Source organism: Bufo bufo, chromosome 4 (genome assembly GCF_905171765.1).
Source record: "Bufo bufo chromosome 4, aBufBuf1.1, whole genome shotgun sequence".
Classification (NCBI taxonomy): Eukaryota; Metazoa; Chordata; class Amphibia; order Anura; family Bufonidae; genus Bufo; species Bufo bufo.
The window spans coordinates 130,699,393-130,726,551 of NC_053392.1; the positions used below are offsets into that span (position 1 = coordinate 130,699,393).

The 27,159-nt window shown below is 46.7% G+C and overlaps 1 protein-coding gene and 2 non-coding genes across 7 annotated transcripts in view; all 3 read right to left on the minus strand.

The window, feature by feature from the left end:
- Positions 1-27,159, minus strand: part of ATG16L1 (autophagy related 16 like 1) — a 67,216-nt gene that overhangs the window by 24,627 nt on the left and 15,430 nt on the right. Inside the window, exons 2-11 of one of the 5 annotated variants that reach the window (XM_040427889.1) lie at positions 25,244-25,334; positions 16,959-17,064; positions 16,479-16,552; positions 15,502-15,753; positions 13,967-14,032; positions 10,223-10,306; positions 7,680-7,739; positions 3,180-3,224; positions 1,225-1,327; positions 381-486 (exon numbers count right to left, since the gene is read on the minus strand). In XM_040427889.1, the coding sequence (XP_040283823.1) occupies positions 381-486; positions 1,225-1,327; positions 3,180-3,224; positions 7,680-7,739; positions 10,223-10,306; positions 13,967-14,032; positions 15,502-15,753; positions 16,479-16,552; positions 16,959-17,064; positions 25,244-25,334 (987 nt within the window). The remainder of the gene's footprint in view (positions 1-380; positions 487-1,224; positions 1,328-3,179; positions 3,225-7,679; positions 7,740-10,222; positions 10,307-13,966; positions 14,033-15,501; positions 15,754-16,478; positions 16,553-16,958; positions 17,065-25,243; positions 25,335-27,159) is intronic. The other 4 variants (XM_040427891.1, XM_040427890.1, XM_040427892.1 and 1 more) reach the window with 4 other exon arrangements.
- LOC121000203 lies at positions 5-275 on the minus strand. The gene has a single exon (XR_005778828.1).
- Positions 899-1,166, minus strand: LOC121000204. Its single transcript, XR_005778829.1, has one exon.

Here is a 27,159-nt window from a genome sequence, read left to right on the forward strand (position 1 = left end):
ACGTTGTCTCAGCTTGAAAACTTAAGATCATACACTGTATACATAGTCAGCCCCCGAACACCACACTCCAGATGGGAGGTATATGTAGGGTGACGTTAACCGCCATGAGTCCTATGTCTTCTGGACACAAGATTCACGTTACCCAATAATGTCAGCAACTCCTGGAAACACACATAGCACAACTGGAAGCTGGTGTATAAGAAGGGGCTGCTGGGAGCGTCTTGGCTGCAGGGGGGCAGCAATGTAATCAGACCTTTTACTGCTCATCACGGACAACAGGACAAATTTGTAAAACAGAAGAAAAAAAACGGGCAAATAACAAAAAAGTAACTCAAGTAACTTATTATTCGCTTTCCGTAATCCCTTTCCACATTTCTTACCTGCAATCACCTCCCACAGCTTTACCCGGCGGTCCATCCCTCCTGTAGCCAACAGTCGTGAGCCTGGGCTGAACCGCACTGCATTGACCTCGCCATCATGAGCATCCTGATAACGAAAAAACACATAGATGATGAAAAAGATCTAGCTGCTGTACAGTGCAATTACCCTATTCATAAATCATTGAAAACATGGCTCTGTTCACATCTCGTTTCTATTGGACGCTCTGCATATGCGCCAGGAAAATTCCTAGCGTGCATGATAGTACCCCGAGCACCCAGTATATGCCAAGAGTGTCCTCCTAACATACATTAGACCGACATGCACTGGCATACAGTATGAGGCATGGTATATTTTTATGGAAGTCAATGGCGGACTTAAACCACGGTATGCCTACAAAGTGGCAGACATTGAAGCTTTTGTTGGAGGTATACATCATGGAATACTCCTAATACTGTCAAGCAGGGAAAAACAAGATGTGAACAGGGCCCAATACACAATGACTGAGCGAAGGACATGAGGTCTCAGCTTAAAAACTTATGATCAGGTAGCACTGGATTCTGCCTCACCGCTCCTTATTACTTACTATGTAGGATTGGCTCAGAAAACGCTCATCCTTGTACCTCGGCCAGATAAGCAGCATAGAGACAACCCAATGATGTCAGCAGCCTTTACAACCAACCAACATGTAGCTCAAGTGTGGCTGGATCAAACTGTGGGTGCTGGGAGCTTAGTGGATTTTTGGAGAATTGCAGTGCTTTCAGACCTTTTACTATTCATCACTGACCTCAGCATATAGTAGAGGAGAAGAGAAAGATACCATACAAGTGATGGGCAGCTACTTACAAATGAGTGAAGAGCCGCCACTGGAACGCGAACCTCCCGGTTACCTCCCGCCTGAGCATCTGTGCTGTCCTGTGAGGCTGGGAAAGAAGATATAGAGCGCCTCCTAGGAGGAAATTCAGAGAAATTAACATCTATGAAGGCCACACCATCCTTGTAAATACAAGCAATACAAAAGGAACCTAATCCTATTCAAAGCAATACAATAGACAGCCATGCCCAGCACTGAAACCACAACAAAAAGGACAAAAGCAGCAAATCGATCCATGTTATCCAATGCCACAAGTAATATAAAAAAAACTGACAAAAACACCCCACCCAAGTAACCTAAGAATCATTGTGGCTTGATGTGGTTCTTAGATAGAAAAAATTGGATTGGCTCACCCTCCAAAAAATATGGTGCTAATAAATAGTTTTATAAACGTATTGGCTGCAGTTCCATGTGATTTTTAGATGTAGGTGTGCCCCTCTCATCTATTCAGCTTGATGTGGTTCTTGACAAGAGACAGAAACCTTTCCTGTGAAATAATTCATTTTTTGTACATAAGCCAAGGCCAATGTTATGGCCCACGGATAGTGTATCCCATACATATGTCAGACCCCCACCCCTGATACAAATACAACACACCTGTAAGTTCGGTGACAGCCTAATTTACTTTTTATTTGGTGTCAGTGAGTGGAAAGAATTTGGTTTATATCCAGAGACTGGAAATGGAAAAGGTGTAGAGACCTAAGGGCCTGTTGCTGGGAGGCCATGCTGCTGTTCGTGCATCTGGCATTTTAAAGCTATGACTGCGCATTAAAAGGGACATGTCCCATCCCGGAACGTTGTCCGGACAGACGCCAATGGAAGCCGTGGTGGGTGTCCGCTTGTGCATTCGCTCCATGCAAGCAGGTCTGTAGTCTTCAAAGTGAAAGACCGCAGTGGTTTCTGCCCTGGAAGACGTGTTGGGTTTTCGCAGAGGTAAAATCCGCCCTGTGACCACACACTTCTCGGAGCTGATAGTTTGCTACAATTCTATCCAGTGAGACAGCCTGAATCTCATCACATCTTACTTACAATGATACAGTACAGAAGACTACTTCTAGACTGGATACAACGTAGCAAACTCCATTGTTGGAGTAAAGTTTGCATGTTGTAACATATCCACAGCAAACCTGCAGGGAAAAATCGCCGTGCGCTTCCTGCTGCCGCCGCAGTACGGTAATACACTGGTATGATCTATACCAGTGTATCACTGTACAGTAGCGGCCGCAGGAAGCACACGGCGTCATAGAAACCAATGACGCCGTGCGCTCCTGCACTCTGAAGAAATCCAGGCCGGTATCACACGGACCGTGTTCCACGGACGTGTGAATGCAGCCTAATTGTGCGATCAGCATACGGAGAACAGGCGGTGGCAAGCATCACCATACGAGAGGCAGGGGATTGGGGAGGAGGGTATAATGCCTTTTTTTGCAGTAATCCATAGTAAAATTCACAATACTAGGATTTCTTCTCTCTCATTGACTTCAATGGGGAAAAATACAAATAAAAAAATAAAACAGCCCTGTCGGTGACCGATATTGACATGCTGCCGATTTTAAAATACATATCACAGGTCTGTCTCCGCCGCACCTGAAAGACCCTTGTTAAAATGCCACCATTTGCATAATGCTGTATTATGCTGCGCTGTGTGCAAATTCACTTAGAAAATCCTCAGCATGTCAGTCACATGTGAAGTCTGCCTTCAGATTGCACACTCTGGATGTAAATCAATATATTCTCATTCACTGACAGCAAGCAGAAATCCTGACTAATAACGTATGTTAGAAAGATACAGAACTTGTCATCACATTTTGATTTGCGTGAATCCCGGTGAGCGCGTGGCCTAACAAAAGGATGTACATTTGGTGGGAGAGAACCTAACCCGCCTGACAACACATGGGTGATAATGCAGAGGAGAGGGAAGCATCACCTGGAGGTGTCAGAATGATGGCCCAAGAGGGGAGACTCAGACAAGCTGGAGGGACAGTTCATAGGTCGCCGAGGCACAGGAATAGCAGGGAGAGGGAGGTAAGAGACAGAACACAGAAATTAACTATGCATTAGAACAATACAGAAAGCTTTGCATCTTACCGGCATCCGACCTGCACAAGCGTCGAGACACAGCAAGGTGCAGGGACCCACAGCAAGTAAAGGGTTCACAGAAGAAAATCATTGTCCAGTTCCTAAAGGTAATAGCCCTTTTTCTAAAAGGTGGTTACCTTAGGATAGGTCACCTGGGAAAAACCCTTCAATCAGGATCACATTTCTGATAGGGAATTCAGCTCTGTACACACTGCATTCGAAGTTAAGGGAGGGCACACTGCGCATGTGTGGGTCCTCTCCATTCACTACTATGGAAGTTCTGAAAATAGCTGAGCAAGCGCGCTCAGCTATTTCTGGATCTCCCAAAGTGTTGAATGGAGGGTGGCCACACTTGCGCGATGCGCTCTCCTTTACTTCGGGGGGCCGTTCTGGAGGAGACAGGTGTGGGTCCCAGAGGTGAGACCAGCAGCTATCCAACTTTGACGGCATAGATTTGTGATATTCTTAGTGCAAAACAGCAGGACGTCCTATTGTCTATGGATTATAGGTGAGCCTAATCAAAAATACTCACGCTTCCAGAAGTACTTCGGTATCTTCCAAATTTTATTTGTATATTAATACAGCAAATAAAGACTCGTAGGCCATGTTTTTAAGAGAACGCTGAGCTAATTCCTTTCCAGTACTGGGCGATGTTTCAGGGTTCATGCCCCCTTACTCACGCGTACTGGTTGAATGCAATCATGTTTCTTAAATAAGCTAAACCCATTACCTCAGATCTATTTATTATATCTATCTATATAGACACACACACACACACACACATAAAAAGCATAGAGGCAGATCTATAGAAATACCCTAGGCTTTAAAGGTTTCCATTTTGGTAATCCATCTAGTTTCATGATGTATCAATTTCCTTTTGTCATGCGGAGTAATATATTCAAGAATTGTCCACCGCGATTCATTCCATTTATGTCCCATGCCAAAACAATGTTGCAACAAAAACATTTCATTCCGTTTATTTCCTTTGACTGTTTCACAAAACCATTCAATATTAGATTTATCTTCATTCAATTGAATCCTAATTTCCCTTTCACTTTGTCCAATATACCACAAGCTGCATGGACATCTAATGCCATAAATGTTATTTTCAGGGATACATGTAGCAAAGTGGCGCATGGGAATTTCAAAACCCTGCCTGTGATGATTAATGGTACTTCCTTCAATAATTGAATTGCAATGCATACAAGACGAGCAGGGGTAGGTCCCCTTTTTTGGGTGGCTAAAAAAGTCTGTCTATGGCTACTTCCACACTGGCGTTTTGACTTTGTTTGCGAGATCCGTTCAGGGCTCTCACAAGCCGTCCAAAACGGATCAGTTTTGCCCTAATGCATTCTGAATGGATGAGGATCCGCTCAGAATGCATCAGTTTGCCTCCGTTCCGTCTCCATTCCGCTTTGGAGCGGGATACCAAAACGCTGCTTGCAGCGTTTGTGTCCGTCTGACGAAACTGAGCCAAACGGATCCGTTCTGACACACAATGTAAGTCAATGGGGACGGATCAGTTTTCTCTGACACAATAGAAAACGGATCCGTCCTCCATTGACTTTCAATGGTGTTCAAGACGGATCTGTCTTTGCTATGTTAAAGAAAATACAAACTGATCCCTTCTGAACGGATGCAGACGGTTGTATTATCTGAACTGATACGTCTGTGCAGATCGATGACTGATCCGCACCAAACGCAAATGTGAAAGTAGCCCATCTTGTTTTTTCGGTCTCCCCTAATCAGGGTATTGCCTATTGTTTTCCCTTTATGATAAGCAAGTCTCGGTTTGTCTTTCCTATCATGTTGTAGTAGATCCCAATTGGACGCCCTGCTGTGTTGCTCTAAGGTTGTGGTTTGGAGCCTGGTGAGGCTCTGAAGGCAGTGCGTGATTGCTACTCCATGTGGGAGCTATATGTATATACCATTAAAGTCTGAGATGAAAATGCCCCTTTAGGCCATGTATAGACATAACAGATTTGCTGCAGATTCTTGGTGTGAACCGGTGTAGATTTCAGGGCCTGCTTCTACAACATGACCCATATCTAGTAAGACACGAATTACACCTTCCCATCTAAAGCTGGCCATAGAGGGGCGGATTGGCAATGTACCCTACTGGGAAACTTCCCGGTGGCCGATTGCCTACAGTATGCTTGGGACCGGCGTCACCTTCATTTTTAACATTGTTATAAGATTACAGCAGGGGAGCTGCGGCCTGGCACCTGCCCTACAATACACATTACAGGCCGCAGTCAGCCCTGCTGAGATCTCATTATCATGCCACTGTCATGATAATGAGATCGCAGCAGGGCTGCTGGCAGCCGCAATGTGTATTGTAGGGAGGGTGATGGCTACCATTGGCCCTGCTGTAATCCCAGCAATGTGCCCGCCCCTGCCCAATGCGCCGCCACCCTCCTGTGCCTTCCTCCTGCTGCCAGATCCTTTGACACTGGACAGCAGGATGGAGGTCAAAGGACCTGTGGCTCCTCCTATATCCAGCGCCAACGCGACTGATTCTGTGTCATCCTCCATACCCCTCCTGCTCCGAGTTATTGTAACTAGTGGCACTATAGGGGGCATTAGTATTTCTATAGTATATTAGTTGGGGGCATTGGGGAGCTCAGTGAGCACATTATTGAAGGCAGCAGCAGGAAGACAATGTTAGGGCACCATGGTGGGGAAGATTATGGAAATTTGAGGACACTATGATGTTTGTGTGTCATACGCTGCAGAGACGGAACACGGCTAGAAGATGTCTCCTAATGGAGAAGATGAGGAAAGAGAAAATCTACATCACAGGAGAAGTCACTGGATGTAAGAGGCATGTGACGCTGTAGTCTCCTGTATGTATGGTAGTGATGAAAGACCAGTCATAATGCTGAAGGTAGGACTGGCTCTGTGATATTGCCTGTGTTTTAAGTTTCCATCCCCTTTCTCCATATCCTAATTAGATGAGGAGGAAAAGGAGGATGACAGAACATGGCAGTTGGCATTGGCCACCACAGAGAGGCAGATTCTATGGAGGTTCTACTGGGGCAGTATATCTTGCAGCACAATATACTGCTCCCTCTATGGAATTTCTGGCCCCACCTTCTGTCAGTTTGAGCCCGCCCACAACATAGGGCCATTTTTTATTTTATTTTTTTCCAGGGACACTTTAAATTCCCAATCCGCCCCTGGCACTTGTAAAAGCTATTGGTCAAATGCTCTTTCCTCCAGACACGGCTCCTTCATGCAAAAGTGCATCTTCTTAAGGCGTACTGGGTAGTGTTTTTTTTAATCTTCAATCACACTTTGAGAATTATAGTTTAACAGAGTGCATATTAGGGTAATTTCCCATATTCATTAAAATACAAAGTGTGCATAAATACAGTCAAGGAGAGTGTAGGGACAGAAGGGTAGACAGTGGAAGGATTCTAATAAAAGGTTATACATTTATACTCTATGGGAGTGATGGAAGCGGCACCATAGAGTTTGAATGAGTGCCTGTGCTTGATCTCTGGTCTATTCAGTCATGCAGGTGGGGCAAAGAGAGGACAATAGCCCTCTGTTCTAGTGACCAGCAGTAGTATGTGATTGGAATAAGAACAACCATTTAAGAATGGGACAAGCTACCCAAAACAGCCACTACTAAGTGCACTATGACCACTTACATCAATGTAAACAATGAACCGACCCCACCCCTCGTCTTTTCAAACTGCTGGTCAGCAGGGTGCCGAGAGGGTCAGACTCCCACCCATCTAATACGGACTGCCCATCCTCAACAATGTTACTTTGGAATAAGCTAAGAATAACTTGTGGACAAATTATGTTGTACAATGACGCCATATGTCAGATACTACCAGAAGGGCCGTTCCAAATCGATCTAATATAAGGTTTCTTGCGCTCCTCAGCAAGTTCTGCTAACATGTTATAAAGCATAGAAACATAGAATGTGTCGGCAGATAAGAACCATTTGGCCCATCTAGTCTGCCCAATATACTGAATACTATAGATAGCCCCTGGCCCTTATATGAAGGATGGCCTTATGCCTATCCCATGCATGCTTAAACCCCTTCACTGTATTTGCAGCTACCACTTCTGCAGGAAGGCTATTCCATGCATCCACTACTCTCTCAGTAAAGTAATACTTCCTGATGTTCCTTTTAAACCTTTGCCCCTCTAATTTAAAACTATGTCCTATACATAGCTAATGGCAATAAGACAACACTAGTTCCCAGCAAAGAGCTAGAAATCATTAACCAGACAGTTGCATGGCAATGTCATCAAGATCTGATGAGAAATCCTAAAAACGTACAAAACTTCCAGACGTGTGGAACAACAATATAGGAAGACAAAGACCTACCCGAACATATTAGTGATAGAGTCCAGAAGGCCTCCTACGGCAGGCTGAGAGAGTCTCTTACTAGAGAGGGAGCACAGGAATAAACCAAGTCATCATTATGGTCCAAACCAGAAAATAGGACTGTAAAACGGACAAGGACTCTAGAGACAACATTCAGCTATCGGACAAAACAATAATAGGTTGAGTTCAAAGGCCCAGGGGCTTAAGAATTAGTATGGTGGGTAAGTAGATGTAGAAATCAGAAGAAGACGTGAATGTGCAGACTGAAGAGTCAGATGTCTACTACAATAACAGGATAGCGATGCAAGCTGCAATAGCAAACTCCTTCCCCATGAAAATGGAGGAGATCCAGAAGAGAGGTCTCCAAGCTGGCCACACACAGCAGATGCCTGCCATCTCTCCTGACTCCCTCACAAACGTACAAGATTGGATTGACCAAACGTGTGACAGGGAGAGGGGTATAATAACGTAGTTACATGACTCGAGGTTTAGGCCGATCATCAGGAATGAATGTACGTTCCATATAGCGATTGTATGTGCAGATACCTAAATCATTGTTTCTGGGCAGAAGAGCTGCTGGTAAACATCACTGCTGCCAAATACAATGCAACTGTATGAAGATGAGCGATAGCATTAGCCATCAGTCATCCTGATCAATGCATGCACCTCCAGCAGCGAGCAGGCAATCAGGAAGGAGTGCTTCCTTCCCAACAATCGTCTGCTCATCAGCGCAGTGTAAATGCGCCTTAAAAGGGGTTCTCCGGGAATTAAAAAAATGAAAATACTTAAATGTTACTTTATGATAAATATATTCCCAAATACCTTTCATTAGTTATAATGGCTTGTTTTGTCTGGGGAGCAATCATTAGGAGAAATAAAATGGCCGCCTTCCTATCAGTACACACAAAACCCGTCCTAATCACACAGGAGGACAAGTTACTTCACCACAATGAGCCATAGTGCTGCCTCATCCTCCTCTCTGCTCGTCAGGAATCATGAAAACAGGTGAATCTCTGTGGGAATGGAGAAGATGAGGAGACATGAGAGGAGGGTGAGGTGTGGATAAGGAGCAGCAGCACTTGTTTACAGTCTCCATTACCACAGCCTGTCCTGTCCGTCCTCTCTGTATTAAGTTCCCCAGAGATTCAGCTAAAGTTTTTAGCAGCTATATTCGGGATCATAATCCCTGACCAGTAGAGCAGAGAGGAGGCTGAGGCAGCTCTAGTTTCCCCCCTGCTGATTGCTCCCCAGACAAAACGAGCCATTATAACTAATGAAAGGTATTCGGGAATATATTTATTATAAAGTAATATTTAAGTATTTTAATGTTCTTAATTCCAGGAGAATCCCTTTAAGCCACACCTCAAGTAGCCACTTTTCTTTGAAGGGAACATTTTTTCCTTACAAAACAGGAGACCACCAGCTGCCGGCATACATATTAGACTGTTTGCAGATCCTGCCGAATTCAGGAAGTCCACCCTCATGGGTATAGTTAGTTGAATAGTTAAAATTAGCTGAAAAAGTGATCTTGCAGCATGTCACCGAGTCATGTAAGATTACAAAAGCGGAGGACGGGAGTTTAGACCTCTGCCAAAATTGTCCAACTTGGGCTAGTTTCACACTTTTGCTAAAACGTTTTGGTAGAGGAACAGCCTGCCGGAGTCCATCATATCCAGCATAGTCAGTTACTACCTTTCACCGCCTGAGCCCTCTGACTATAATGAGACCCGGCAGGGATACATCCTGTTTCTGGCATTACTGCTGGGATTCGGCTGAATCTTGGTACTAATGCTGGATGCAATGAGCTCTACAGGAACAGCCTACCGGAACTAGATCTAGTGCGAAACTAGCCTTCTGGAGCATGAAAAGGTCATCAGCAGTAAGAAGATTCCCAACACGGGACATCTCTGCAGGGCCAGAAGTCACAATGCATGATGGGGAGGTTTCTATAAGGTTTGGGCTAAATGGCAGTATCGCGATACTACATCGTAATAGAATGAAAGTGAATGTGGTCGCCTTGAGTCTGGCAGGTTTGCTGTAGTATTGTAATACTGAGAACTTTGGCTGCGTGACAGGTCATATAGGCAAAGTTGCTGTGTAGCTCTACACAAGATTCTCGCTGAATTTCAACTAACACTTCCTAATATTCCTAACTCCTCCTTGCCAACCTGTGTTAGAAAACACAAGGAGTGTTTTTTCCAGCTCCTTACATTTTTATAAGGCATGAACAAAACACGGTGGTTAATGAAGTGCTTGTTAAAGGGGCAAAAAGGGTGCAACACAAAAGCAGTGTGCAACGAGATTCCTTTAATCCAGTATCCATGGGATCTGATAGTTTGGGTTTATCAGACAGCTGCAAAAAGTATATAAAAGATATTTTAAAAAATGAAGAACAAATCATCTACGCTCACACTCTGGTCACTGGATTATTTACCATTATATCACAATTGGAGATAGTTGGATTTTGTGGATTAAAGGAATTTCATTGTACCCACCTATACACACACACACACCAATTAACATATCAACAGTATTAAACTTACCCAGACATTCGTCCAGAAACTGGAGGGGCCATGGCATCCCCGGAGGGATCTGCATTATCATTCAATACTTCAATATCATCATCCCTGCAGGAAGGGACAGACCACAAGCTGAGAAGCAGCCATGGAAATCCAAGCTTAACATAACAATAACCAAGCTCAGACTGTTCAATAAAAGATGGTGTTGGTGGAAGCTGGAAGAGTAATGCTTCGTTTACACTGTCCAGTTGTCGGAGATTATCGGGAACAAATGTTCCTACGGATGTTCGCTCATGATAATCCACCCATGTAAAGGTGCCGCAGATCACACAATGAACCAGCAAGACGCTCATTCATCGGATGAAATTGTTTGTTTTGACGCCTCAATAATTGTTTCTGGGCAGAATATCGTGATTTGCTGCCCAGAAACAATGAATTTGTATGAGGATAAGAAACGGCAGCAGCCATCACTCATCCCCATACAGTGGAGGGGATCGTGGCATGTAAATGTAGCTCTTACCTCCACGGACGAGCAGACAAAGAAGGGTTCCTTTCCGATAATTATCCATTTATTGGCACAGTTAAAACCAGATAGCAACACATAAACAGGATTAGTTTTTTTATTCTATTTCCTGAACATGATTATGGGGCCGGCCATCTTGTCTGAGCTGTTATTAACAGCATTAAGAAAATAGCTTTCCGGCAGCCCCATGGGCCATAGACACAATGGTCAGGAGGGGACCTCATTGACTTCTATGGGAGAGTTTTCAAGGCATGTCCTGTGCAAGGAAGGAATAGATAAGATTTGACAATCACATATTGTGAATGGTGGATCCCATCTTATCTGTCAGTCTAATCCTGTCTGTAATGATATCACCTCTATGTATAGATAAGCAGGTAACTGCAGTAAAGTGATCTGCACAGACCAAGAAGAGGTGACTATTATTAGGCATAGTTTTTTGTTTAACTATAGATATTGAGATAGAAAATGAATAAATAATTCTCAAAAAATATGTTTAATATAGAACACGATTTAAACAATAGGCCATTTTCTGATGACACATTCTATTTAAGGCCTATAAATACGAGCGAGTCCTGGCAGGATATAAGGTTAGCATTTTAGATAAGTATACATTAACCCCTTAGTGACCACCCATTTTTACGGCGGTAACTAAGGGGTCTTAGGCTGGGCTGCCCAGTCTAAGTGCTGCACATGGCACAATGGTGCCCGCCGCATGTAAAGCGCTGACAGAGGGATCGGACTTCCTCCGTCTCCCATCGGCAACCCGCAAATGCGGTTGAGGGATGCCGTTGTGTGTAAAAAGGCAGGCTGGGGTCTTATGAAGCCCCAAGCCTGCCTTGAGTAGTTTCCAGCAGGCTGTGCCTCTCTGGCGCAGCCTGCTGGTTAATGTCAGTATAGCATTGACATTAAAATGCAATGCACTATAGGGATAATGCATTGCATTTTAAAATCAATCTGAACATTGTCTGTTACAGTCCACCTGTGGGATTATTAAGTGGTAAAAAAAAAAAAATAAAGGAAAAAATAAAATAAAATGTATTAAATTGAAAAAAAATTCCCAAAAAAATATATATTTTTTCCCCCTCTACATTAATACAATCAAGTCTTTAAAAAAATAATGCAGACTTAACACTTATTCAACCAATAAAGACTGGGTGAATGTGGCAAATCTTTTGCAAAAAAACAACCAAAAAACAGCACTCCAGTTGTTCTGAAACTACAACTACAGAATACTCATTTCACTTCTAAGAGAGTTAAAAGAACACCCAAACAAGTGTGCACGCTGGGAGTTGTTGTTTCACAGCAGCAAAGGTTGCTGATCCCTGAAATAGGGCTTTGGGCCTAACTGTAAAAAAAAATTCCAATGTTTTGCATTTTTACACCACTCCAGTTCTGAAAACTGGGAAAGACAGTGAGCGTGGTTAGCCTGTCCAATTGCTTGTAACCAGATTCATCAAATGCATCTTTGACAGTCACAAAAATTGTCACAATCTTATTCCACGAAATGGATAACACAGAATGTGGAGCAACTTTTTCAAGATCGACGGGTTAATGTATTATTTGTCTACACCAGTTTGTCCACTTTTTCACCACTTTTACAAAAAGTGTGTGTGTCTGTGTGGCCTTTGGAAGGAGGGGGGCAGGCTGCATAAGTGTCACCCGCGGCCCTACACATTTACAAATGTGTGTGCCAGAAAACTGCCACACATTACAATTGAAATCTACTCCAGCTCCCCGGCTAGAGTAGATTTCATTTTCTTACATACAGACCTTCTGAAGAGAGGCCAGTCCCAAAACAAATCGATATCAGATTGGTGGGGCCTCGAAATCCAGCAACCCCTCGATCAGCTGTTTTCAGCCATCGGTGCTGGATACTAAACAGTGGATGAAGCTGGAGTCAGAAGCCTCATTAAAGCAGTACGCTGGCAAAGGGTCACTTCACAGTGGACAGAACCTTTCATTTCTAGTTCATTTAACTGTTTAGTTACCAGCTGCGAAAAAAACTGCTGATCAGTAGGGGTGCTGGGTGTCTTGACACCCACTGATATGCCAAGGAGGACCTTTCCTGGGGACAAGTCATCTATATCTAAACGCTGGACAACTCCTTTAAAGACTCAAATTTATCATCATGCCACGTTTGACAAATTTGGCGCAAAATAAATTGACTTTAAAGCTTTACATCATGATAAATTTCCTATCTTATTTGTTGTATTTATAATAATTCTGGTACATGATTAGTTATAATGTGTACCATGGTTATCCAACAGGTTCTTATGGTGACAGAACCCCCCTAAAACCTAACTTTAATAAAAAAATAAACAAAAAAAAATATCGACCAAACTAAGGTCTAGTTCACACATCAGTGTTTGGTCAGTGATTTCCATCAGTGATTGTGAGCCAAAACCAGGATTGGAGCCTCCACAGACATAAGGTGTAAGGGAAAGATCTGCACCTGTTCTGTGTTTAGAGCCGCACCTGGTTTGGTCTCAAAATCACTGACCAAATACTGAAGTGTGAACTAACAAAACTTGTATGCATATCAGTTTTTAATAGAGACTGACAGCCATATAATTCTTCTGGCTTCAGAGGTGGAGCCTTCTTTAATGGATCTCTTAATGGCCCTAAATAGGCTAGGGCCAAGAAGAAATCCAGTCCGGGGGTTAGGAGAAGTGATGTCATTTGATTGACAGGAGGATTTCTTGACACCAGAATTTGTGCTTTCAGCTTCAAATGACAATCATGTTACCTAGTACATTAAGGGTGCTTCTACATGGAACAAAAACATTGCTCCAGATTTGCCCCATTTATTGCAGAGGTGAAGTCAGAGGTGGAAATCAGCAGCATAAATTAACATGTAGTGGACTTAAAATCTGCGCTGATGGTCAATTTACATAATTTTTTGTTTGCAACATGTGGATGAGACAAAATTTCATTTGGTCCTAGCGATCATGTTATCACTAGGGGATGGGTAACTGCACAAGCGGCTGGCTCTTAGACACAGACCTGCTCTGCAGCGAAGGCCAGCAGCCTTGTACAAGGTCTCCGAGGTCTGTATTCTCCCTGTACCTGAGGCTAACACATCAGCCCTAGTTACAGGTGAAATCAGCAAGAACACAATGTAATGTTACATGTCCCCCTTTTGAGTCCTCTTTACATTTAGCAGGTATTAGGTAACACCCAGGAGTGTCAGTCAAGGAGAGTGAATGAAGCATTTAAACACAGGAAGGCAAACTAATCATACTCACTGCTCTACAGACACCGGTTCCTTGGCTGCTTCAGCCAGCTCTTTCTGTAGTTTGGCCTGCCTCCTCCTAAAAACAGCATAACAGGACAGGTTTACATCTACAAATTATCACACAAGCAAGAATCAGTAATGTAAGAAGAAAAAAAAAAAAAAAGAACGATCAAAACAGTTCTTTTCTGGGACCTCTAAGGAAAAACTTGACCATACATCTTAGATAGCTTCAACCGAATAACTCGGACATGTTGAAATCCACTATGCCTAAATTCTCCTGTCACCCTTAAAGCGAACCTTTCACCTGGATTTCACTTAATTAACTATCACCAGTACCTTATAGATTATCCTCATTGTGTTCCCATACAGTCTTGTGCCGCTTTCCTGGGATGTACATTCATGAAAAAAACGACTTATAAAGTACTTGTCCCCAGCTCCTGAAGTCACGGTATAAGTCAAGGGGGTAGCCCTTCCCTCACTCCAGACTAACTCCCCTGCCCTAACCCCTCCTCTAAGTAGTGTAACTGACACCCGGCTCAGTCGCCGGGACCGCGCTTGTACAGGCGGCGCATGCGCCGTCGGCCTCAGTAGCAGCGCGATCCCGTAACTGAATCGCGCGCTCCTGAGGAACAGAAGACAGGCAGGCATCGGGGACAGACGGCGCATGCGCGATTCAGTTACAGGATCACGCTTGAGTCCGCGCGATAGACGGGATCGCGCTGCTACTGAGGCCGACGGCGCATGCGCCGCCTGTACAAGCACGGTCCCGGCGACTGAGCCGGGTGTCAATTAGACTGCATAGAGGCGGGGTTAGGGCAGGGGAGTTACAGTCTGGAGTGAGTGAAGGGCTACCCCCTTGACTTCTAACGTGACTTCAGGAGCTGGAGACGAGGACTTTATAAGTCTTTTTTTCATGAATATACATCCCAGGAAAGCGGCACAAGACTGTATGGGAACACAATGAGGATAATCTATAAAGGTACTGGTGATAGTTAATTAAGTGAAATCCTGGTGAAAGGTTCGCTTTAACATCTGCTGTCATTTGTAGGTGTAATGAAACATCTACTAAATCATCTGCCAGGCCGAAACACCCTGGGTTCTCTGCAATATTACTACAAGACGGAGAGAACCCTACAGAAAACCCTGGAGGCAAGCTCATCTACTGTTCATTCTTTTCCACAATTTCTAGATTTAGAGTCCCTTGAAGGAAAGTAGACATGTTAGGATGTATGTAGGGAAGTATGACCTTTCCAAAAGACATTACAGGTCAGACCGTATAATGTATTATGGCATCATAGTATTACGGTCCAGGACTATTCACTTGGCTTCAATATCAGAGACAGCCCATGCACAAAAGCGTCAGTTTCTGGAGACAAAAAAGGCAGATTTTATTCTAGCCTTGGACAACCCCTTTAACAAAGTCCATGAATTTACTTGCAGCCGAGGAAAGAGTAGGGGTGGTGGGCAGAGCTTAGAGGGGAGAAGCACTCCCTCAGCTGCACGACATTCAGAACTATGATGTAGCGAACACTGAAAGAACCTTACTTTGTGTCCTTCTCATTTTCAGCATTGAGCCGGTTGGCTTCCAGAGCTTTCTCTGCCATCCAGCGAGTGACCAGCTCCTGGTTATCCTCTGTAGTTTTCCGCAGCTTCTCTTCTAGTGCGTTAAAAGTGATCTGCAGAGCGTCGTATTCGTCCTTCAGGGTTTGGTTGATGCGCTCAAGTTCCTGCAGTTTATTCCGTAAATCCTGACACTCTGTCTGGAGTTCACTGATTGTGCGCTGATATTCCTCTATCCTGTAACGCATCAGTCCCCAATGTTATCAGGATGGGGCAATCTCAAAATAATACATTTCACTACCAGAGAACACTACTCCCAGTCTGACATTAAAGGGGTATTCCCATCACAGACAATGGGGGCATATCGCTAGGATATGCCCCCATTGTCTGATAGGTGCGGGTCCCACCTCTACAATGAGAACGGAGGGTGTCCCCATTGTCTGTGATGGGAATATCCCTTTAAAGAATGCTTTACGTGTCCTATACATTAAAAGAACATTTATATCATGCAAAACTAAGACTACTTTCATACTCGCGTTTTTGCTGGATCGGGCAGGGTTCAGCAAAAACTCTTCCGTTACTGATAATACAACCATCTGCATCCGTTATGAATGCATCCGGTTGTATTATCTTTAACATAGCCAAGACTGATCCGTCATGAACTCCATTGAAAGTCAGTGGGGGACGGATCGGTTTTCTATTGTGGCAGAGAAAATAGATCCGTCTCCATTGACTTGCATTGTGGGTCATGACGGATCTGTGTTGCTCCGCATCCCAGGACGGAAAGAAAACCGCAGCATTCTATGATGGATCTCAGTACTGGAAAATATTAACGATAGTGTAAAAGTAGCCTAATAAAGCATAAAAAAAAAAAAAAGTTGAACTAAAAAAAAGAAAAAAAACTTCTTAAAAATGACATCTAATAAAAGGCTGAAACGAGGACCAGAGAGGCTTGTACTCACGTTTCCTTGTTGGCTTGGATCTCTTTGTCCTTCTGCTGCATCTGGTTGTTCAGTTCTATCACTGTCTGAGCTAGCTGAGAGGGAGGGACGCAGATTTAATGACAGCAAGCCAAAAGTGGATCGAAATGATAGTTGGAATAGTCATTGTCCCTGCAGCTACATACAACTCACAGTTAAGTCAAAATCTGCATTTACAGGGGTGACCGGCTGAAGCAGGAGACTACTACTCTACCACAGCAGACATGCTGCGAGCAGGAACAGTAATGGGGATTTGCTTTACTGCATAAAACATGACAAAAGGCAACTCCTGTAACGCATACACTGCTTCTGACAATACTGGATACACAGATTTCACCCATCCATCAATACTTGGCTTTTAAAAATGTTCTTCATCATTAGGAAAATCAATAATGAACTATGAATGGAAAATGAGTAAGAAAAAAAACAAAAAGGTTTTATTCTTTAAATCAGAGCACTTACCTCGCCACGCTTTTTATGAAGATCAGTCAACTCCTCTTGGTGCTTTATCCTCATCTGAGCCATGTCCTGTAGTAGAGCCTCATGTCGCATCCCATCTGGTCCTGGGCTAAAAGAAGGACAACAGTTTTACAAAAAGTCTTAAAGAGTCCCTGTATTGCACACAATTTAATTAAAAAGGGGTTGTCTCACTTCACCAAATGACATCAATCATGTAGAGAAAGTTACTACAAGGCACTTACTAATGTACTGTGATTGTCCATATTGCTTCCTTTGCTGGCTGGATTCATGTTCCCATCACATTATACACTGCTCGTTTCCATGGTTATGACCACCTTGCAATCCATCAGTGGCGGTCATGCTTACACACTATAGGAAAAAGACACCAGCCTCTAGTGTCTGGGGCCGTGGGAGCTCACATAGGCCGATGCTTTTTCTTATACTGTAAAAACGAGATTTTTGTATAACTTACCAGTAAAATCTCTTTCTCGCTCTTCCTTGGGGGACACAGGAAACCTTGGGTATAGCTCATCTCCATAGGAGGCGTGACACTAAGTGAAGACTGTTAAGCCCCTCCTCCAGCAGCTATACCCTCAGCCTGGAGAGAGAGACTACCAGTTATGTGCCCAAGTAGTTAAAACAAAGGCAAGGATCAACCAAATTAACACCAAGTCAAAACTCCCGTCAGGGCAACCAAAACAATGGGTGGGTGCTGTGTCCCCCAAGGAAGAGCGAGAAAGAGATTTTACTGGTAAGTTATACAAAAATCTCGTTTTCTCGCCCAATTCCTTGGGGGACACAGGAAACCTTGGGACGTTCAAAAGCAGTCCACAAATAGGGAGGGACCACAACCCAAGATGAATTAAAGCACCATAGGCATTAAGGCACCGCCGCCTGCAAGACCAGGCGGCCCAAAGCAGCATCAGCCGATGCATAAGTGTTCACCTTGTAGAACTTGGTGAAAGTGTGCAAAGAAGACCAGGTGGCCGCCTTACACAATTGTTCAGCCGAAGCTCGATTTCGCTGAGCCCAGGAAGCCCCGACCGCTCTGGTAGAATGAGCGGTAACACCAAAGGGCGGTTCCCTGCCCTTAGCACGGTAAGCCTCAGCAATAGCCATCTTGATGAAGCAGGCAATAACCACTTTAGATGCCGCCAGCCCCCGGCGCGGACCCTCCGGAACCACAAATAGAGAATCCGAGCGCCGAAAGGGTCTAGTTACATCCAAGTAGATCCTCAGAGCCCGAACAACATCCAGACGGTGAAGATCCCGTTCCCGAGGATGAGACGGGGACGGGCACAGAGAAGGAAGGACAATATCTTCATTCAGGTGAAAAGCGGACACCACCTTCGGAAGGAAATCCGGAGCCGGGCGGAGAACCACCTTGTCCTGGTGAAAAACCAAGAGGGGTTCTACGCAAGAAAGTGCCGCCAATTCAGACACACGCCGAAGAGACGTGATGGCAACGAGGAAAAAAACTTTGCAAGACAACAAGCGAAGGGAAACCCTGCGCAAAGGCTCGAAAGGAGAAGATTGGAGAGCCGTCAGCACAACATTAAGATCCCAAGATGGAACAGGAGCGCGATACGGGGGAGCATAGTGAGCAACCCCCTGAAGAAAAGTCTTAACTGGACCGAGCGGAGCCAGAGGTCGCTGAAAAAGGACCGAAAGCGCTGAGATCTGACCCTTTAGGGTACTGAGACCTAAACCCAAGTCCAGACCAGACTGCAAGAAGGATAAAATCGTGGGGAGAGAAAACCGAAGGGGATGAACATCTAAGGTCTCGCAGAAATTCAAATAGGCCCGTCAGGTTCGGTAATAAATCCTGGACGAAGCCGGTTTGCGCGCACGAATCATGGTACGGACCACGTCAGCAGAAAACCCCGCCGCGTTAGGACCGCGGTTTCAATAGCCACGCCGCTAAACGTAGCGACCCTAAATGCTGGTGGAAGATCGGCCCTTGAGAGAGGAGGTCTTCTCTTAGAGGCAGAGGCAAGGGGGCGTCTGCCAGGAGCAACATAAGGTCGGCGTACCAAGGACGACGAGGCCAATCTGGGGCTATTAGGATCGCAGGCGTGCCCTCCGCCGCGATCTTCCGAAGGACTCGTGGAAGAAGAGGCAGGGGCGGAAAAACGTAGAGGAGAGAGAACTCCGTCCAGGGAAGGACGAGCGCGTCCGTGCCGTAAGCGTCCGGATCCTTGGTTCTGGCCATGAAGGTGGGAAGCTTGTGGTTGAATCTGGAGGCCATGAGATCCACGTCCGGACGACCCCAACGGAGGCAAAGAGACTCGAAGACGTCGGGGTGCAGAGACCACTCGCCCGGGTCGATCGTCGTCCGGCTGAGGAAATCCGCCGCCCAATTGTCCACTCCCAGGATGTAAATGGCCGAAATGGCTGGAACATGAATTTCCGCCCAGCGAAGGATCAGAGACACCTCCCTCATCGCCGCCGCGCTGCGAGTGCCCCCTTGATGATTTATGTATGCCACAGCCGTGGCATTGTCCGATTGGACACGAACAGGGAGACCCTGAAGCAGCGAAGTCCAATGCCGGAGTGAAAGGAGAACCGCCCTCAGCTCCAGAACGTTGATCGGCAGTTTGGACTCCGATGGAGACCAAGTGCCTTGTACGGACCGAGGAGGAAACACCCCCCCCCAACCCCGCAGACTGGCATCGGTGGTAATCACCAACCAAGTTATCGGCAGGAAGGACTTCCCTTGGAGAGAGGTCCGTAACCACCAGAGGAGAGAGGAGCGAACCTGGGGGGGAAGGGGAAAGTGCTGATCCAGACTTTCCTGGGACTTGTCCCATGCGGACAGAATGGCAGTCTGAAAGGTGCGGGAGTGATACTGCGCGTAGGGGATTGCTTCGAAACAGGACACCATCTGTCCTAAGACCCGCATGCTGAACCGGAAGGAAGGATGGCGGTGGGTCAGAAGGCTCCGAACCGACCGATGAAGGAGCTGGCGCTTCTCTGACGGAAGCCGAACCTCCGCTGCATCTGTATCCAGCAGCATCCCCAGAAAGATCAGTTGCCTGGATGGAACAAGAGCGGATTTAGGAAGATTGATAATCCAACCGAACAGGCGTAAGGTTTGTAGCGAGAGGTCCACACTGGCGGATGTCAGTGACAGAGAGGGTGCCTTGATAAGGAGATCGTCCAAATATGGAAGAAGAAAAACTCCCCTGGAACGAAGTAAGGCGAGGACAGGGGCAAGGACCTTTGTGAAAACGCGAGGGGCCGTCGCCAGCCCGAAGGGGAGAGCGACGAACTGGTAGTGGTCGGACCCCACTGCAAAGCGCAGAAAGCACTGATGACACCGAGCGATTGGAATATGAAGGTAGGCGTCCTGGATGTCGATAGAGGCCAGGAACTCCCCTTTTTCCAGAGAGGCCACCACCGACCTGAGAGACTCCATCCGGAATCGCTGAAGACGAAGGAAACGGTTTAACCGTTTTAGATCCAGAATGGGACGAACCGAGCCTTCTTTTTTGGGGACCACAAAAAGGTTTGAATAGAACCCTTTGAATCTTTCTTCCATGGGAACCGGAGCGATGACCCCTTTGTCCAGAAGGGTGCGAGTGGCAGTAAAGAAATCGGCCGCCCCTTGGGGATCCCGGGGAACCCGGGAGCGAAAGAACCGAACTGGGGGGAGGGACGTAAACTCGAGTTTGTACCCGGAAGACACAACTTCGAGAGCCCAGGCGTCGGAGACGTGCGCCTGCCAGAAGTCCCTGAACAGGAAGAGACGTCCCCCCACCCGGGTGGGTGGGGGCGCACCTTCAGGTAGTGTTCTGCTTGGTCGCGGGAGGGCGAGCAGGCTGTGACTTGCGCCAGGAGGGCTGGGTCCGAAAAAAAGGTTTCTTACGTCTGTCTTGGACAGAGTTAGGGGATGGACCTGAAGAGGTGCGAGGTGCGGGAGCCCTGTGGGAAGACCTGAAGCGAGAAAAAGTGGGACGGCCTCGAGTGGTGGTCCTAGTCCTAGATTGAGGAAGATGCGTACTCTTCCCCCCCGTGGCTTCGGATATGATTTCATCCAAGCGGGTCCCGAACAATCGAGAACAAGTAAAGGGAAGGCCAGTAAGAGACCGCTTTGACGTGGAGTCCGCCGTCCAAACCTTTAACCAAAGCTCCCTCCTGGCCGAAACGGCCAGGTCAGACGAACGGGCTATGAGCGCCCCCGCATCAAGGGATGCCTCACAGACGAATTTGCCGGCTTGAACGATAAGTTGGGCTAGAGCACGGAGGTCCTGAATAGGGACGTCGGATTCAAGCTCCTGATCCAGCTGAGAAGCCCACTCTGAAACCGCTTTTCCAGCCCAAGCGGAAGCAAAGACCGGCCGGAGGGCGGAACCGGAGGCTGCAAAGATACCTTTGGTAATGGCCTCTATACGGCGATCCTCAGTGGATTGTAAGGAAGAGCCATCAGCAACGGGAATAGCCGTGCTTTTTGCCAAACGGGCCACCGGGGGGTCGACTTTGGGTGGGGACGCCCAGTTTGTAATGCAATCCGCCGGGAATGGATAACAGATATCCAACTTCTTAGGCGGGGTAAAACGGGCATCAGGGCGGGCCCAGGCCTTGGAAACCACCGACGAGAAGTCAGTGTGGAGGGGAAAAACTGCAGACGTCTGTTTATGGCGAAAAAAGGAAACACTGGTTTTTTCAGAATTAGGAGGATCATCGTGAATCTTAAAGGTATCACGAATATTGTTAATAAGATGGCCCACAGCAGAAGCCAGTTTTGAAGGCAAGGCCGAGTCCATATCACAATCTGAATCAACTAGTTCCCCTTCAGAGGGCATATCCTGTATCGAGGAAGGGCCCGACTGAGAGCGCACCCTTGGGGGTGATACTGAAGCATCCGAGGATGATAGGCGCTCCGCCCTAGACCGCTTCTGGGGTTGACAGGCTCTGGAGGTGTCGCCTGGAGAGAGGGACTCAGACGGGTCAGCTAAGATAGCGGACCCGGAGGGCCCAGCAGGGGAAATATCCGGCTGCGATAAGGGCAATACCTCTGCAAGGCGGCCCACAACGTTAGAGAGGCTGACCACAGCCTGGGAAAGGGATCTAGCCCAGTCAGGGGGATCCAAGAGGCCAGGGGGGTGACACAACAGATGGCGGACCCTGTAATGGGGCTTTGCAAGAGGAGCAATGCGGGTCAGGCTGCCCTTGAGGAAGGGGCGCCTTACATGCGGTGCAGGTGTGATACCAAGGACCGGCCGGCGCTGAGGGGTCAGACATGTTGGCTCAAGTAATATAAAAGCGTCCAGGCCAGAGGGCTGCAGAGCTAGAAGGGGTCAACAGTCCTACCAGGTCACAGTGGGAGCGGACGGCAACAGCAGCGGCAACACCTGAGGTAAAAACGATCCGTCCTGAGAGCAGGCTGGCACGAAGAGGAGGCGGGGCCAGCGAGGAGCGGGAAGAAGACGTCCACCCCCCCCCCCGACTGAATGTCTAACATGTACAGGAGAAGCGGAACGAAGCTCCGCCCCCCGCTGGAACTTTCGCGAGCGCGATTCAAACAAATATGCCGTCGAGAAAATATTGCCCCCCGACCACCTCCTTATACACCGGCGGCGAATGACACACCGGTAGCCGGCAAGAGAAGTCAGCCGGCAGCTGAACACAGCGGCAGCACTGGCCGAGATAACAAAAGGCGGCCCCACATGGCCGCAGCACCTGAGGTAAACTTGTACAGTAAACCCTCCCCCACGAGCACCGCTCCGTCCTGCTCCACACACAAAGGGGAGAAGCCGACAGTAAGCCTTGTAATGTGACAAGGCTAGGCAGAGGGAACACAGAAGTTAGAACCCTAACAGAGATGGGGGGGGGGGGGGGGGTAGGAACGGCTGCATAGCCACCTCACCAGTCGCCGTTTTCACCCTCAGTCCATCCAGCAGGGACGCCCCTTCAGCCACTGGCACCAAAGTGGCAGGAAGCTGGAGAGGGGCTTGCAGGCGGGCGACCCTTGTGCTGGCGGGATGCAGGGGAGCTGGGCTGCCCTGGTCCTCCTTTTCTTCTGTGGGGGAGGCAGCAGTGCGGATAGCCGGCACTGGCGCAGCTCAACCCCGGGAAAACAGAGAGGTCTTTGCGACTCTGTTGTCCCTGTTGAAAAAAGGAAAAAAGTTGAAAATAATAAAAAGAGAAAAAAATAAAATCTTTAGCAAAGACAGCTTTGCAGTGCAGAGAGTGTCTTGCCTCCTTGACACTAAGCAAAAAACTGGTAGTCGCTCGCTCCAGGCTGAGGGTATAGCTGCTGGAGGAGGGGCTAACAGTCTTTCACTTAGTGTCACGCCTCCTATGGAGATGAGCTATACCCAAGGTTTCCTGTGTCCTCCAAGGAATTGGGCGAGAAAGCAGGGCCACAGCTGCTGGATTGCAGGGTGGTCATAACCATGGAAACGCGCAGTATATAATGTGATGGAAAAATGAATCCAGCCAGCAAAGGAGGCAATGTGGAAAAACATTTACTAGAGAATGATGTAAATAGCAAGTTTTCAAATAACTAACATTTTTAAAATCTGCCTACATCCACCTGAAATATTTTTTTTTTTTTAAATAAATGTAGAGTCACAAGGCATCTCACTTCCGCCTAAGTTACATCCACTTGTCAGGCAAGATCAGTCCTTAGTAACAGAGACTGCATAAAGGAAGTGGGGGCGTGACAGAGCTAGCTGAGATTGTGAGCCTGATAAAAACTGCTTCTACACCACTTCTGAACATCACAGGAGCCTCCTGTGTGTCAAGTGTGATCTCCCCCTCCTTATCTGTTCTGTGACCCCTGAGCTGAAAACAAACATAACGGGAAGTAAGGGAATGGAAGCCACAGCAATACAGTGCTGGCAAATTCCACAGAAAGGCTACTGCTTTTGAGAGAAATGCATCTAGCTGAACCGCTGAAGAGAGGAAGAATTAGGCTGAAAAAGACATTAAGGAAGCCCCCCAAAAAAGACCTATTCCTTCACAGTTAGGGCTCATGCACACGAACGTATTTTCTTTGTCCGTTCAGTTTTTTTTTTTTGCGGACCGTATGCGGAGCCATTCATTCCGTTTGGGATTTTTTTTTTTTTTTTTAACATGTCCAATTATTGTCCGCATTATGGACAAGGATAGGACTGTTATATTAGGGGACAGCTGTTCTATTACGCAAAATACGGAATGCACACGAACGCCATTAGGAGTGTACAAAGAAAAACTGCCTTTAAAAAAAATAAGTTTGTATAACTCACGTACGCTTTAAGCCGGCCATACATACAGATTGCCGTCGCTGGATGCTTGTTCAGCCAACGGCTATTCTGCCAAACTGCCCCCCAATTCACATTGCAGCTCATCCAAGCATCCATCGGGAGAGGGGAATATGTCACTGCTAGATAATGGAACCAGGGCGCTGTCTCGGTATGCTCAATTTTGTAACCATTTTCTTATTTTTTGCTCCAGTGAATTTTAAATAAAAAGCTAAGTTTAGCATGCACAGCTTCTATGTAGGCTTATGGATTTCCAAGGAAACAGGCAGCAAACAAACTTTGTATAGTCTGACCCTGCAGCTTCTTAGTAGGGGGTCAGAAGGGAGTCTGGCTGCAGGATCAGACTACACAGTTAATTTGCCTCCATTCCAACCACTGTTCAAATATTTTTCACTAGGGTGAAGATAAATGCGTTGCAACATGTCTTTTTTCTCACGTGATAGCCGAGTCAATGCTACAGTTGTAGAGTTTACTTAAAGGGGTTTTACCATCTCAGACAATGGGGGTATATCGCTAGGATATGCCCCAATTGTCTGATAGGTCAGAGTCCCAGAAGTGGAACGGAGAGGGGAGAGAGCTGTGGCTAGAGGACCCAGGATTTCCCGGGGTCCGTCCAGCACCAAACGTTGTTCCCCACAGAAGTGAATGGGAGCGTACAGCGCGGCCCCTGCTCCCATTCATTTCTATGGGGCAGACGGAAATAGGGCTCGGCTATTCTCGGCGGCCCCATAGAAATGAAAGGCGGGCGGCTGCGCACGCACAGTGTGCCCGCCGTTCATTTCCCCGCTCCATTCTTATTGTAGCTGTGGGTCCCAGAGGTAGGACCCGCACCTATCAGACAATGGGGGCATATCCTAGCGATATGCCCCCATTGTCTGAAATGGTAAAACCCCTTTAAAAAGGGAGAAAAATGAAAAGAAAGCCTACAATTGGTCATGAACGGTGCGACTTCGTTTTGACCGCGCCCAAATCATTTTATTGCCATAACCATTAATAACAGTCATCCGGCCGTATTGTTAACTATTACACTCTTTATGGTACCTGATGTCATGGCGGCTCTGATCGTACTTCTCCGTTTGCAGCTTGTCAGCCAACACAGATTGAAAGTCAGACTTTTCAAGCAACTTGTTATCTGTTGAGAGAATGCAAAAGCAATTAGCAGAATAGGAATCCGCTGCGCCCGAGGGATCATGGAAGCAGAAAAAGGCAGCTCAGTGCCCTTGACCTGTGCTGCCAGGAGAAGTCAATAGCATCCACAATACACAGCGGTGGAGCAGATGCTCACATAGCAAACACTTCCCTCTGTAAAGAACACTGACATTTTTGGTATTTGGATGATTTTTTTCAGCAATATTTTACGTGTAAAGCTGAGCTGTTTTGCAGACAAGTTATATTTGTCTGCTCCAAAGAGAACAATGCACTGTTCCTTAAAAACCAGGAGATGAGCATGGTAATAATATAAAGGCGGCATTCGGAAAGTCTCCAGAACCTTTCACTATTTTCACATTTTGTTATCTTGTAGCCAAAAGGTCACACTACATTTTTTCCAGAAGAGTAAAAATACAATTTTGGAGGAGTATTTTTACCCAAGGAGGCTTACGAAAATTGCAGTAGCTCAGACACATGATATATAGGCCTATACTTGCTCACATCTGCGTTGGAGGCTGCGTTTGGAGCCTCTGTCAAGACGACCAGATAAAAAAAAAAGCCTTGTATGCAGCACTTTTTGTGTCTGGTAAAACGAAAGGATCCCAAACGGAAACTGAACGGACTCCTGCATAGTCTGAGTCTGTTCAGCTTCTTCCCTCGCCGGAACAGCCTGCTGAACCCCGCTACCGCAAGTGTGAAAGTAGCCCGACTCAGGATTTAGTTAAAGCCCCTTTGGCAGCGATTACAGCCAAAGGTTTGCACACCTGGATCTGGGGATTTTCTGCCATTTTTCTCTGCAGATCCTCTCAAGCTCCGTCAGGTTGGATGGGGACAGTCAGTAGACAGCCATTTTCAGGTCTGTCCAGAGATGTTCAATTGGGTACAAGTCAGGGCTCTGGCTGGGTCACTCAAGGGCATTCACAGAGTCGTCCTTAAAGGGACACTGACAGGGCCAATAAGCATATTGAGGTATATATATGGCAGTACAGGTCTTATAATGGGTATTACAATCATCTAAGTATCCCCCCTGTCCACATTATACATACAGTAAACTTTAGTTTTATAACCTGCTCCAACGGTCTTCAATCTGCCCAAGGGGCGGCGTTTCACCTCTCTTGCGCCCAGCCAGCCTCCCCCAACTGCCGCTTTGAAGCGCCGCCCAGCTCATGAATATTCAGTTTGCTGGGCGGCTTCTGCGGTCCCCGCTCTGAAGCGCTGCGCTTAACAGTGCCCTGCGCATGCGCCGGATCTTGTGAAGTCGGGGACAGTAAGCGCCGCCCAGCTAAGTGAATATTGATGAGCTGGGCGGCGCTTACTGTACCGGACTTCACAAGATCCGGCGCATGCGCAGGGCACTGTTAAGCGCAGCGCTTCAGAGCGGGGACCGCAGAAGCCGCCCAGCAAACTGAATATTCATGAGCTGGGCGGCGCTTCAAAGCGGCAGTTGGGGGAGGCTGGCTGGGCGCAAGAGAGGTGAAACGCCGCCCCTTGGGCAGATTGAAGACCGTTGGAGCAGGTTATAAAACTTAAGTTTACTGTATGTATAAGGTGGACAGGGGGGATACTTAGATGATTGTAATACCCATTATAAGACCTGTACTGCCATATATACCTCAATATGCTTATTGGCCTTGTCAGTGTCCCTTTAAGCCATTCCTGTGTCATCTTGGCTGTGTGCTTAGGGTCATTGTCCTGTGGGAAGATGAACTTTCAGCCCAGTCTGAGATCCAGAGCACTCCAGATGAGGTTTTCATTATGGATTTCTCTGTACTTTGCTGCATTCAGCTTTCCCCCACCCCTGGTCTCCC